We start from the raw sequence: 14,154 nt of genomic DNA, 5'->3' as shown, positions 1-14,154 counted from the left end.
TGATCTGCCTCATATCTACTTATTTAATGTTTCTCGTTTTTATCCGTCGTTTTCTTTGTATTTCCTCACGAATAGAAACAAATGAGATAAGAAGAAATAAACTTAATTCTTTGACGTACACAAATCGATGTCTTTGAGGTAAACAGTTTTTTTTTTAACTGGTATGAATTAGTTTTTAATTCCTTTTTTTAAGGAATGAGACGAATTATCGGGTTACCCTGTTATCTGAAGTGTAGTGTATATCATAATTTTTTTCTTTCCTCGTTTCTCTTCGTGGGCTATGTCAGTCTCTCACTTGACCAACAGATCATTTTAATGTTGGTTTTACAAGCTGTAAATATGTTGCGTTTTTGTATATATATATATATATATATATATATATATATATATAATATATATTATATCTATATATATATATATATATATAAAACACATTTACATTATGTATACATAGTACTTATATATATATATATATATATATATATATATATACACATATACATAAATATGTGTGTATAGGTGTTTATTCAAATCGATTGTCTCTGGGGGTATTATAGCTGCCTTGTCACTTCAGTATATAACTGGTTTTAACCAGACAGTTTTGATTTGGTTTTTGACGTGAAATAGCGGAAATTGGATAGATTCGTCCCTTGTTTTAAATTTTCGAATATATTATGTATATATATTAGTGGTTACTTATAATTATAGGAGAACCTTAAGTTGCATAAGAAGCACTTAAAATAACTCCCCTTCCTGTGTAGTCCCGGAGATCCTCCAATAAGGAAGTGACTAAAGAGTAAGCAGAAATAAAAAGAAGTCCTACGATAAGGAAGGATGTTACAGTGTTCCTTAGCAGCTGCGTGGGTTCCTGGTCGGCTGACCTTCGCCCGACCTGACAAAACAGAGCCATGCCTGGCCCCAGGAACAAACCCTGTTAAGCCTACCCCCCCCCCCCCCAACCCCCCCCCCCCAAAAAACGTTTCTCTCCTAGCTGGCGTTTCTCTGGGAGATAAATGGAACCGAGATTGTTTTGCTTATTATTTTTAGAATGGAGAGTTCCTTCCTTCCCCCCTCTCTGTCTCATGCAAGTTATTGTAACTGGAGGTTTATTTCCTAGTTTTATTGCTCTCTCTCTCTCTCTCGCCGTTTCTGTATCTCCTGAGATTGAGAGAGAGGGGGGGGGGGAGGGGGTGTATTTTGTCTTTCCCATCCTCTCAGTCTTGTGAAAAACGGTTCAAGGAAGAAGGAAGACGTCCTCCGTCCAACCATTTCCTGATTATTCTCAACAGCTTTGTTTGTTTGTATGGTGTTTTTACGTTGCATGGAACCAGTGGTTATTCAGCAACAGGACCAACGGCTTGACGTGACTTCCGAATCACGTCGAGGGTGAACTTCTATCGCCAGAAATACACATCTCTAACTCCTCCGTGGAATGCCCGAGAATCGAACCCGCGGCCACCGAGGTGGCAGGCCAAGGCCATATCGATCACGCCACTGAGGCGCTTGCGCACACACACACAATGAGGGCGCCATCTTGGCAGACGTGACTCGAGAAAATGTAATCTCTGATGACATAAATTCAGAGGAGTTTCTCTGATCATATGACTTGTCTGATACATTCAGATGGGGAATCAGACGCGAAGGATGAGCAACAACTTTCTTTTAAAAGCAATATTGCTTCCTCAGAGTTGGCAACTCCTCCAATAGTGGATAGTGCTGTAGCTGGTGCACTTAAGGTAGATTCCTGGATGAGCCCTACGCTTACTCGACATTTGTTTGTCGGGCGCTGGTAGCACTGGGAGGTAGGCAGCTCCCAGCCAATAAGCAGCCGCCCAAGAATCTACCTTAAGTGAACCAGCTATAGTGCAAGGCTTCATCACCCCGATAGGAAAAGGTTTTCAGAGCCAAATAAGTTTAGTAGGATCTTCACAAGGTCAAGGAGTCCTTCTCCGTCATCTGAGGACCTTAAGAACTAGAGAGTTTCTGCATCAATGCCTCTAATAAAAAGTTCATGTCAATAGAGAATTCCCAAGCGAATATTAGTGATTTTCTTCAATGTTCGTTCGAGGGAATTTATATAAAAATCAAAGGCTAAAATATTAATGTATTCGCAACAGTCAACAACATAAGAGAGCAGTAAAAATAACTCATATATATATATATATATATATATATATATATATATATATATATATATATATATACATGAAAAATCCTCTCCATTGGAGAGACGTATAACAGATTCTAATGACTAATATCACATCTGGGACAATCCAGTGGTTTGTCAGTAATGTAAGAAATAAAAAATGCAGTATTTTATCCAAACTGGCATCGGTGCATGGTACTGAACAAACTGTACAAATTATATACATACATATAAGGAGAGGGATGTCATACACACACTGGGAATAGTTTTGTATAAAATCACTCAGTAGATTAATTTTCCCTAACTGGAATGAAGATCCCGCAGTCTTTGACGTAGCATTTCGTAACTGGTTCCAGCTTAGCAGCAGCTTTGAGACGTGAAACTTATAACTTTCGTTTCAATTATATCCACATTCGTAGCTGTCAGTATCTTACTTGTGACAGTTTAAATACAAAACATTAGCCTAACGGTTTAGGTAATTGTTATTTTCGTTTATTTTATGTAGCTTAACGAACTTATTTTCTACTATTTCTCTTCCTCCAGATATTTCAGGATCTCGTCTGCTTTACGTACTTCTCAACTTGACTCGTGAATCTTAGACCAATTATCGTTACATGTTGTTGCGCCATGCATAGACTTACTTTCTTTTCCTTTTCCGTTATTATTGCCCTAATTATCATCATTCATTTGTCTTCCCTCTTTCAGGAGTAACATGACGTTTTCAAAAACGTAGGATATACAAAAATTAAATTTCCCAAATGTAGCCACGTCTTTTCTTTAAACGTATCGTGTAATTCTAAGTGATGTCTTCGTGCCTGCTTTTACCTTGGAAATGTTTTTTTTATTCCAGTGTTAGTCCTTTAGATGTACAAGTAGTCTTTGTTGATCGGCTGCTATTTACGTCCAACACTCTCTACCGAACCCTCCCCCACTTATCTCTTCCGTGGACAAAAAACATGGCCGCTTTGTTTACGTTTGCTCTCCCCCTAGCCAAAACCCCGAATTCCTTTGTTGGGTAGAGATAGGATGTAAATAACAGTTGACCGCCAAAAGATAATTACTTCTTCATCCAAAGCACGAAAACTAGGTAAAGTCAATTTCCAAGGTAAAAGGCGCGCTATCATTACTTAGAATCCTACCTCGTATTGCCAAGCCCTGCGTCTTGTAACTAATATTAGGATCATTATTGTTAAGTAAAGAAGAGATACCTTATGCCGTAAGAAATTAAGGAAATAATAAACATTGAAGCTTCGATACGCCCCGGTAACCCGTCACTAGATAAATAAAATATCTCCCAGGAAGTGGTTTGGATATTTTTTATCTTACCTTAGAGCAGGATGTCCTCGTATCTTCAAGAATGTCCCTGTAACTATGGAACAACGTGTTGACACAACGTAGCATATGATAGAGTGCTATGGCTAGACTAGCCATCTTTCGGTCTATTTACTCTTCTCCAAGACTTCATAGAAAATTTTAGACCCTTGTTCATACACCAACACATTGTGTGACATACACAGAAGAGCATTCGTCTCTCCCCATTCCCGCTGCTTGAGGGATTGGGTGGGGAGGGAGGGTGGAGTAGCACTGATGTTGCCTGAGCCGTGGGATCTGCGTTTGACGTCGGTGTTAGACCCTGTTACACCATGTTATGTAGAACGAATAACTCCCTTTCTATCTATTATCTATCTATCTATCTATCGATTTATCTATATATATATATATATATATATATATATATATATATATATATATACACATACATTTTTAGCAATCTATAAATTAAATAAATGCATGTACCAACTTATAAGTGGTTCTAGGAACTAAAAGAAATCGTCGAGATTACCGTTTCTGGTCCAACAAATGCTTAGGTCCTCGATGATATAATATTATAATGTTGTGCACCATTCCATCAAACGTATCCTTTATTCTTTGAATGCTTTTGATAACGCATTTTTAACCCGTTTTAATGCTTATATATATATTATATATATATATATATTAATAGTATATATATATATATATATATATATATATATATATATATATATATGGTTTTCCAGAAGGAAAAAAATGAAAAGCGAGATAGCAAAGCACTTTCGGTAAAGGTCGAACTAGACCGAAAGTGCTTGGCTATCTCGGTTTTCATTTTTTTTTCCTTCGTGGCATAAACCTTAGTTATACATAGCATCTCGTTTTATATACTTCGTGATCTAGTTATTCATATATATATATATATATATATATATATATATATATATATATATATATATATATATATATATATATATATATATATATATATTCTCATGGTTCCACCTTATTTCTGAGTAACTGAACGAGTCCATCTTAAAAGGGCACTTGAGACTTTGTGTTCTGAAGATTGAACCGAGTTTATGTTTACACTTTTAACTTTTATAAGTCGACACTTGGACTTGTAACTTTTACAAGTCAACACATGGACTTAGATTCGTTCTTAAGTCACTGGGCACTCGTGATGAATTTTTACAAGTCCACAAAATCACTATGGAGGCCGTGACCAGTCACCGTCCTACACCTCTCGAAGATCTCTTGTCCTTCTCTGCTGTCGTTTCTACGGTGCTTTTCGATAGATGCCTACTCGCAATATAAGTCTCTCACTTTTTGTCTGTAAGAGTTCACGTTCCTATTTTTATACACGTTCTACTTTTCAATTGATTAGTTCGACCCTACTTTTAACTTTGTACATATATTCATGTTTTGACTATATATATAATATATATATATATATATATATATATATATATATATATATATGTATATATATATATATATATATATATAGTATATATATATTATATATATATATATAGTATAGTATATATATATATATTATATATATATATATATATATATATCCTGAAATTCACTCGGAAACCTTTCTTTCTCCCGGTAGGTGAGATGGATGGTGGGAGTGTAAGCATGGATCCAGCCAGGCCAGAAATGACTGAAGCGGAAGAACCTTCTGAGGAAAAAGCCGTCCAGGGGCCCAACTGGTCCTGGAGTCCCTCGCAAGCAAGACCCCACCCCCAAAGACCATTTCAGAAATGTTCCTGGGGTCCTTTCCAGACCCCGCAGGCCTCCAACTGGCCGTGGAGTCTGAGACTGGCAGGCTCTGTAGGATATAATCCTAGAATTCGCATGTCCTGGGGTAGTCTGGGCCCTTACTCTGCTGGGAAGCCAGAGGCCTCCGAAGGAAAATTCGCAAGTGGCAAGGTCATCAAGTCGAAACGTAGGAAGATCTCTGCATCTAAGCGCAGAGCTCTCAGGAGGAAGAGGTTGCTCCTCAGTTCCTTGGGTGAATCTGTCCACTCCACAAACATTTCCTTTTCGACAACTAATAGCGTCTCGATAGGAAGCAACTCTCCGGTGCGTAGCTCCAGTAGGGCGAGCACAAACAGATGGTCCAGAAGTCCTTCACCTATCGATTTTCACGAGGATGTGTTGGTGCCGAATACCAACAGATCTAGAAGCCTTTCGCCAACAGTCGTTCCAGTTGTTAGTCTGACAAATAAGTCAAAGAGCTCTCCTCCTATTTTCATGCGTCTTGCTTCACTGAGTGACAGTAAACTTATAAACAATGTGAAGCCAAGGAGCCGATCAGTTCTGGACATATTTCTGCAGTCTTTACCAGACTCGCATGACTTTCGTAGTGAAATACCTGAGAAAAACATTCGTCAGCCTTTGGATAGACATGTAAGAACACTAAAGCCCCCACAAAGGAAGATAATTCTTAACAGATCACCTTTACATTTGAGTGATACCGCTCAACCATGTGACTCAGATAACTGTAAGTCATCTTTTGATGAGGTTTCAGCAGCCTGTGAATATATATCTTCAAATCAACACAATGAGGGCACCATCTTGGCAGACAAAACTCAAGAAAATGTAATCTCCAATGACATGAATTCAGAGGAGTCTTCTGATCAAATTACTTGCCTGATAAATTCAGATGGGGAATCCGACATGAAGGATGAGCAACAACTTTCTTTTAAAAGCAATATTGCTTCCTCAGAATTGGCGACTCCTCCAATAATGGATAGTGCAAGGCAGTGGAACTTTTCTCCTGTTCCATTGCCGTCTTTGTCTGATGATAGTTTACAGTGGAATCCATCGCCATTACCCTTCATAACCCCATTGGGAAGCTTTTCAGACAGCCAAATGGTTGCAATAGAATCTTCACAAGTTGCACATGATGGGCAGCCTTTTGGTAATTCAACTAGTACACCATCTTCAAAACATGTCACACTGGAGATGGAGGATGTGCTATCTAATAAAAAGAAATGTGATAATCCTGACTCACAACATGAAAATATATTACAATTTGATACTGAAAATTCTGAAAGTTCAGCTACAGAAATGACTCCACAGTTTGATCAAAGATTGCAAAGTTCCTCCACATATGAACAGAATCCCCTGGATGATAAAAATGGTTTAGTACCAGTTAAGACAGCTGACTTCTCAGTTTCAGGATCAGCATCTAATCAAAACCAATCAACTAACAACAAAACAGTCGAAGTTGACAAGCAGCCAGTATCCTCTGAAAGTGATTCTCAGTCATCAAGCATCAATGTTTGTTTTAATAATCAACATCTCACAGAACAAATGCTTATTCAAGAATCAGAAAGCTCCCAGTTGAATTTATCTACCCCAGAAGAGTTTAATGGAGAGCAACCAATTTATCCACAATCTGAAAAAGCTGTACACTCTCCTGAAAACCAGCCAGAAAGGAAGTCATTATCAGAGATTTTGTCGCATTCCAATATGTCTTCTTTTGATACCGAACACAGACCTCATAGCCAGTCTGAATTAAAATGTGCATCTACTGATCACAAAAGTGACTTGGTGACTCACTCTGCATGTACAACTATTCTGCCAGTGAGTTCATGTCTCTCATCACCAAATTCTTCTTTACCCTATGATTCTTCAAATGCTCATGTAGACATAAATGAACCTATGTTACAAAATGTCAATGTTGTATCAAAAAGTCCCTCTCAGCCCTCTGGAAATGGGAACACTGAGGCTAAAAGCTCTCCTCTTGAGAGCAAGGATGGCCCTTCTAGAAGTCCATCCCCGTCCTCTGAGGAAAGTTGCGCTAGGTCAAGGAGTCCTTCTCCGTCATCTGAGGGAAGTGATGCCAGGTCCCGAAGTCCTTCCCTTTCATCTCAAAGAAGCAGTTCCAGGTCTAGAAGCCCTTCGCAGTCATCTGAAAGAAGTGACAGTAGGTCTAGGAGTTCCTCTCCTTCCACAGATGAAAGTGATGATTGGTCTAGAAGTTCCTCTCCCTCTTCTGAGAGAGTTGATGTCAGATCTAGAAGTCCTTCTCCATCATCTCAGAGAAGTTATGCCAGGTCTAAGAGTCCATCTCCATCCACAGATGGGATCGACACTCGGTCTAGAAGTCCTTTTTCATCTCCTGAGAGATCCTTTACTACATCTGTCAGACAAGCAATCGAGAGCATTTCCTTCCCACCTCAGAATATGCCATCAGATTTAGAACCAGCCAACAAAGAAATGGCTGTAAACAATGAGCAAGCTGAACCCTTTCCATTAGAAAAGTCATTTTCAACAAACTGTCAGTTATCATGGATTCCCTTGCCAGAAGGATCTCCTTCACCATGCAATAAGCTTGTTTCTTTTTGTCAAACAACAAGTACGTTACAAGATGAGGATGAGAAAAGTATGTCAGCAGATAGACAAGAAGAAGATGAAGTTATGGAACATGAAAATTTCTCCCATATTCCAGATAAAGCACCTCATTCTCTTAATGATGACCAGATTTTAGAACAAGATATATCATCAAAGAATGGGGAATTAGCAAAGTCACCTGTAGTTGAAAGAACCTCCTCTCCAGCAGTAGACGAGTCAGTGCGCTCTAATATTGAATTGAATAGGTTTACAATGCCAGGGAACTCTGTTATTTCAAATTATTCTTCTTTAAATCCTGGAGATCTACTTACAGAAGATATATCTAGGTCTCCTCCAAATTCTCCACAGGGTAATGACGACACTGAACATGAAGATATGTTATTAAGTCATGACTCAGTGGCTGTTTCACTGGAACTCTCTAAAAACAGACCTGCTGATCTAGACTTAAGTACAGAAGCAACCTTGCCAACTGCTGCCAGGTCTGAAAACCTGGTAGAGTCAGAAGAGCCTCAGTATCCCTACCAGGCTAATCAAGAAAGGAACATTGAGAAAAGGACTTCATTAGGTACTGCTCTGGTGACTCTGTGCCCAGTTGGAGAAAAATCACCAGATCCAGTCAGTGAAAAGTCTGAATTTCTGCCATCAAATGATTCAAATGGTTCTAATTTAGGTCTAAATGAATCAGAGACAAATAATGTTTCATCTGAAACAGTAACATACAAGACAGAGGTTGCCAATACAAATTCATCTGTTCTTGATGCTCCCATGAATCTCAGTAAAGGTACAAGTGAAAATTCACACAGAGTCTCTGAGAAAATACCAAATGCAGAGAGTCTAGCACCTAAAGGTGATTATCTCTCTGAAGCTGACAATGATTCAGAAACTAAGACCTCTGCTATTCACACTGCTTCACATTTTCAAGGAGAGGTTCTTGATGCCAAAGAAAAACAAGATAATGGTAGTGACAAGGCTGAAGAATTTATACATGTGGCAGAAAATTCACCATCAGACAGTTGTAAAGTAAATAACACCAGTGACTTGGTAGAATATTCTCCAGCTCCATCACTTTATTCTTCTTTAGAAAATTCACCAATATCAGTGTGTAATAGTCCCCCTAGCCCATCTTCTGATGAAGACATGAATACCTCAGAAGATTCACTTCCATTCACTTTCAGACCTGGAAGAAATTATGATTCAAATGAAGCAGATTTAAAAAAAATTAGTACTGAACCTCAGGAAACAGATACCACCCCAGGTATGGAACAAGATATCAATAAGGTCAACAGAAAAGGTCTGAAAAGAGCAAGAAGTCCATCACCAGTGGCTCTGAACAGAGACATATCTTCCGCGGCCACAGATTCACATAACAGCAGTGACGAAAGCGAAGACCAAGCACTGAATTGCCAAAAGCGGCTAAAGATCTCATCTTCAGGGGGCAGGTTAGTGATGAACAAACAAGCCTGCAAGCTCTTTGCTGCCCAGGATTCCAAGAAGCAAGTGCTGAAGAGACAGAAGAGCGTAAGGGGCATGCTCATAGAACTGTACGAAAGTTCTGGACACAGAGGAATATTTACGCCGAAACTTTACCACCAGAAGAGGAGACTCCGAACGATCACAACAAGGTCTTTGGTTAAAAAGCTGAAGAGAAGAACCCCCAACCATGACCTGAAATATATATCTCAGAAAAGGGTATGGAAATTTTCTACTGTGCTTGTTTTTAATCTTTATTTGCTTGGTCTGTGCAAGAGCGATATAATTTCCCACCAACTCATACAACCAAAAAATTAAAGTTTAGAGGTCTTTATGAGTGCAGTTTCCCACTAGGTGGTATCAGCAACCAGCTAATCACAGCTCAATCATTAACACAATTCTTTTAGTAAAATCAGTTACGTATTCAAGAACAATCGGTCTATCTGTCTTATAAGACTAACTGAGGTTAGGAAAGACTGGCAAGCTAGTGATCAGATGTGTTTCTGAGATCTATGGTTTAGCACTATACCTCCAATTTTAAGTTGGAGAAAATTTATTAGAATTAAATCACGCTCTGGACGATTCGATATATTAATTTATCATCATACTTTGTGATTCTGTATTATATGGGAAGAATGGCAAATTTTGATCCGAAGTACAGGCTAAAGAAATACTTATTTAATTAGTAGTAGTATGTTAATATAACTCAAGTTTTGCACAAATATTGAAGTTGTTTATATTAATTTTTTAAAAATTACTTTATGGTAAAGTACCATGAGCCTTTGGACACATTTTAGCCTAAAGATCCAAGTCAAAATGCTTCATGCATCTCTTATGTTCTTTCTTTCATTCCATCAGATGGATCTCATCAAGGCTGTGGAGGAAGGCAACATGCCCAAGATACAAGAATTGATCCAAGACATGGGCCCTGCTGTGCGAGAAGAGAAGACAGGCTCAACGCTGCTGCATGTTGCCGTTGCTCACAACCAGGTTGACGCAGTGCTGTTCTTGCTGCGGCTGATCAGCCCAAATGTAGTGAACAGTGAAGGTGAGACGCCTGCACACCTCGCTGCTTTCATGGGACATACTCAGATCCTGCGGATACTTCTGACTGACGAGGAACTTTGCTACGAGAAGAAGAATCGTCAGGGGAGAACCTACACAAACTTGGTGAGTTCTGAAGTACTAACAGAGTTGATTCTGTGGAATGGTACCAACCAAATACTTAAGGTTTAGTAAAAACACTTCAGTTATGGTGAGTTTTGCACTAGCATTTCTGAATAGCTTCAGAGAAAATTAAGCAATTGATATGATTGTTTGTAATGAATTAACCCATTCTAAAGTCAGAGGGTGACCCCTTGTACTGACTTATTTAAATTAAGTGAAGTACATTTCTTCAAGAAAATGCATTTATTTTTCATAACTGTTTATTGCGTTGTCATCTTCAGTAATTGTTGTAGATTCGGAATGTTAACAAAGTTATTTTAACACTCTAAGAAGTAAATTAGTAAGGGAACAGATGTATGGGAAGCCATATATGCAAATGCTTGAGTTGCACAGACATCTTTGTGTTAATTTACTTCAAAGTTAACTTCAGCCTTGTTTGTTTTTTTCTTGGTTACGTTTTTATATCTTCAGCTGAAAAACCCATATGAATAACATCAACAGACTATAACCCCAAAAGGGCTCGAAAGAGAAGTTGAAAATAAAATCGATACATTGAAATTCAGGAGACACCACAGCTGCATTATTGTCAAACTATATATTCCACATTTTAGCTGAGGCCAAAATAAAACCACCTTGCAAACTGTTACAGGCAGTTCCAGGGTTTACGGCAGGATTATAATTGGAATAAATAGGTGCTTAAAACTGGGTTATATCGCTGTAAACCGGGTAACAGAGGCAAAAAAAATCGGGTTAACATAGTGCTGTGAGCCAAACACCATAAAGTTGGAATGCTGTAAACCGAGACAGCCATAACCTGGGGACTGCCTGTATATCTTTTTTCCCTCTATTATTCCAGCTCTCTGCTCCGTTATGCGACGCCGTCTTGGGAAAGGACAGGAACAAGGCGCAAGAGTTGCTGAGACTTGGCGCTGATCCAGACTATGATGTGGGCGATGTAGTCAAAGGCCAGCTGCCTTCTGACGTGACGGTGTCCACTCCACGGCAGCTGGCCACTGATTTAGGTCTCCAAGACATTTTGCACATCTTCCCAAAGGTGAGGTTTGATGACTGGATAGTAATTGATGCTGAATTAATAATATGAGGATCTGCCCTACTAATATGAACCCGAAAGTTTTATTCCTTATTACTATTTAGCCACATTATTTTTTACAATGGAAAAGCAGTATTTTGGTGTAAGGAATATATATATATATATATATATATATATATATATATATATATATATATATATATATATATATATATGATATATTGATCATGTCTATATTGAGATGCTTATATTTTTCTCATTGCAGAAGAAAAGCGACATTACAAAGAAAGTGAGAGATCCCGATGTTGTCTTCACCTCCAACTCAGTCATTTCAAAGAGTGACGAGGGCAAACACTACGTAAGTACTACTACAAAGAAGTTTGTTCTTCATTACTTCTTGCCTCTTGTGAACTCTTGTTTTGAAATACTGTGTTCCACTGATACAGTTTTGTGTAGCTATTATTGTTATTTTTATAATACAGAGAGTTTTATCTAGTTTCAATGTCTTGCAGCCTGACCCTGTTGAAATTGAAGTGACCTCTGCACAAGAAGCTCCAGAAGGCGACGTGTACCAAGTGAACACGGAACCTCGAGGCTTCGTGTGCATCCTAGACTACAACACCTTCAGAGACCGGCAGGACCTCGATCTAGAAGGATCCATGCAGGATGTCTCCAACTTGGCAAGCATCTTTAGCAAGATGGGGTACACAGGAGAAGTCTACTCCTCTCCTACTACTGACGAGACCACCGAAATCCTCCAGAATGTCAGAGAAAAGGATGTCCTGAAGGAGGTTGGGTGTCTTATAGTCGTAGTCAACAGCCATGGCGTTGGAGAGGACAGGTTCCTGACATCAGATCTCAAGTCCTTGGACATCGGCAGGACCTGCGGTCTCTTCAAAGACTCCGATTGTCCTCATATGGTCAACAAACCAAAGATATTCCTATTTAATACAGGCAGTGGACTGTACAGGGAGAGTAAGAAGGCTAGGTATAGCAAGCCCCAGACCACGAGGGTGAGTGAACCGCTGAAGGACGCTTTGTGCCTGTTTTCAAGCCACAGCGGCTTCGCCTCTTGGGCATACTCGGATAAAGGTACCCCATTTTACCTGGCTTTCTGCAATACTCTGGCTAAACACGCCCATTCTATGGAAATCAGTGATTTATTCAGGGAATTGTTGAAAGAGTATGGCAAGAGCTCTCCTGCGACAGTGCCTGAGCTTAGGAATATTGGATTTTCTAAGAAATTCTTCTTCAATCCAATGCCGTAAGGAAGTCTGGTCATACGGTGAACCCTTAGAAATACAATATGTAGCCTGAAGTTTTCCTATGACAGGACATTCTATTGGAAAGTAAATGGACCAGAATGTACAAATTGGTGGTTAAAACTGAAGGATAATTGGGAAATAACCCTGACTGTAAAATATGTAAAGGAGCTTGAAATTTCCGCTGGTTAGAGGACTATTTTGCTTGGTGGGACAAGTTTTCTGATATATTGCCGGGTATTATATGCTTTGCTTCATAAACTGTGAAGGTGGATGTTTTCATTATGTAGTGAAGTTGATTAACTGATTAAATTAGGGCTTCTAGACACTAACTTTCCTTAAGTCACTATTATTTTCAAGTGAGTTGTATCTTCCGTAATGCACGTCCTTCCGTATATTTACCAATAGTACTAGAATGTTCGCTCTTAAGATTACAAAGTTTGAGATGGAAGTTTAGAAACTGAATGAAATTCCATGACAAAGGTTTACCAGTTGTGAAACGAATAGGCCTTTATATCCTTCATATACAGTGTTTAGAGTTATATCCCCTATTTTGGACGTGTTTCAACGAATGAAGTTATTGATTTTGAACTGGTGCTTACAGTAAGCTTTAATGTTTTTTTTTTTTCATAAGTTGTACATTTTTATATACCTAGTTAATGTTGAAGTGTGAAAATTTTCTTTTGGGACCCATTTGTATCATACTAAAATATTCTGGTCCAATTTTATATGCCTCTGTGAGTCTTCTATTCGTTTCGAATTTTTCTAACATAATTTACTTTTATGAATCTCGAAGTATTATATGCTTATTGTGGTAAATGCTAAATACAGTATGCATGTGACCTAATTGTGTTCGCTTACATTTATAAATATAGAGTATTTATTAAAAAAAATTGCTTGTTGTATATAGAGTAATATTTTATGTATTAAAGTCTGCTGTATATATTTCATGTATATATGCAAATTATTTAATACAATTTCTCATTTATAGCTTTGTAAATAAAAAAGTGTTTTGTCTTAGATGTATCAGATCGTAAATAGACACTTAGTTACCAAAGCAAATTAATGAATAGTATTATAGCCTTTTTTTAAATTGTGCGTTTTTCTAAGCTTATAGGCAACTTACCTTTATTAGAAAGTATGAATACAATATTTGTTGCGTAACTCAAATGTCATATTGCTTTCCGCTCTCACGAAAATGGTTTCCTTTTCGAACTTTTATATAACTTGAAAATAAAGTATTCAAACATGTTTGGAGTGTTTTATTACTTGATTATATACATACATACGTACGTACATACATACATGTAGATATTATATATATATATATATATATATAATTATATATATAATTATTAATATATATTATATAA

The 14,154-nt window shown here is 38.0% G+C and overlaps 1 protein-coding gene across 1 annotated transcript in view; it reads left to right on the top strand.

Annotated features, from left to right (window-relative positions):
- Positions 1-14,032, top strand: part of LOC135209552 (mucin-4-like) — a 16,708-nt gene extending 2,676 nt beyond the window's left edge. The window contains exons 2-6 of the mRNA XM_064242208.1: positions 5,079-9,520; positions 10,160-10,471; positions 11,325-11,522; positions 11,785-11,877; positions 12,032-14,032. Of these exons, the coding sequence (XP_064098278.1) occupies positions 5,084-9,520; positions 10,160-10,471; positions 11,325-11,522; positions 11,785-11,877; positions 12,032-12,787 (5,796 nt within the window). The 5' untranslated portion in view covers positions 5,079-5,083 and the 3' untranslated portion in view covers positions 12,788-14,032. The remainder of the gene's footprint in view (positions 1-5,078; positions 9,521-10,159; positions 10,472-11,324; positions 11,523-11,784; positions 11,878-12,031) is intronic.
- Positions 14,033-14,154: the final 122 nt, after the last annotated feature.

The sequence above is a fragment of the Macrobrachium nipponense genome, chromosome 38 (genome assembly GCF_015104395.2).
Source record: "Macrobrachium nipponense isolate FS-2020 chromosome 38, ASM1510439v2, whole genome shotgun sequence".
In the NCBI taxonomy this organism is placed as follows: domain Eukaryota; kingdom Metazoa; phylum Arthropoda; class Malacostraca; order Decapoda; family Palaemonidae; genus Macrobrachium; species Macrobrachium nipponense.
The sequence above is the reverse complement of the archived record's forward strand: the minus strand, read 5'-3'. Positions and strand labels throughout refer to the sequence as shown.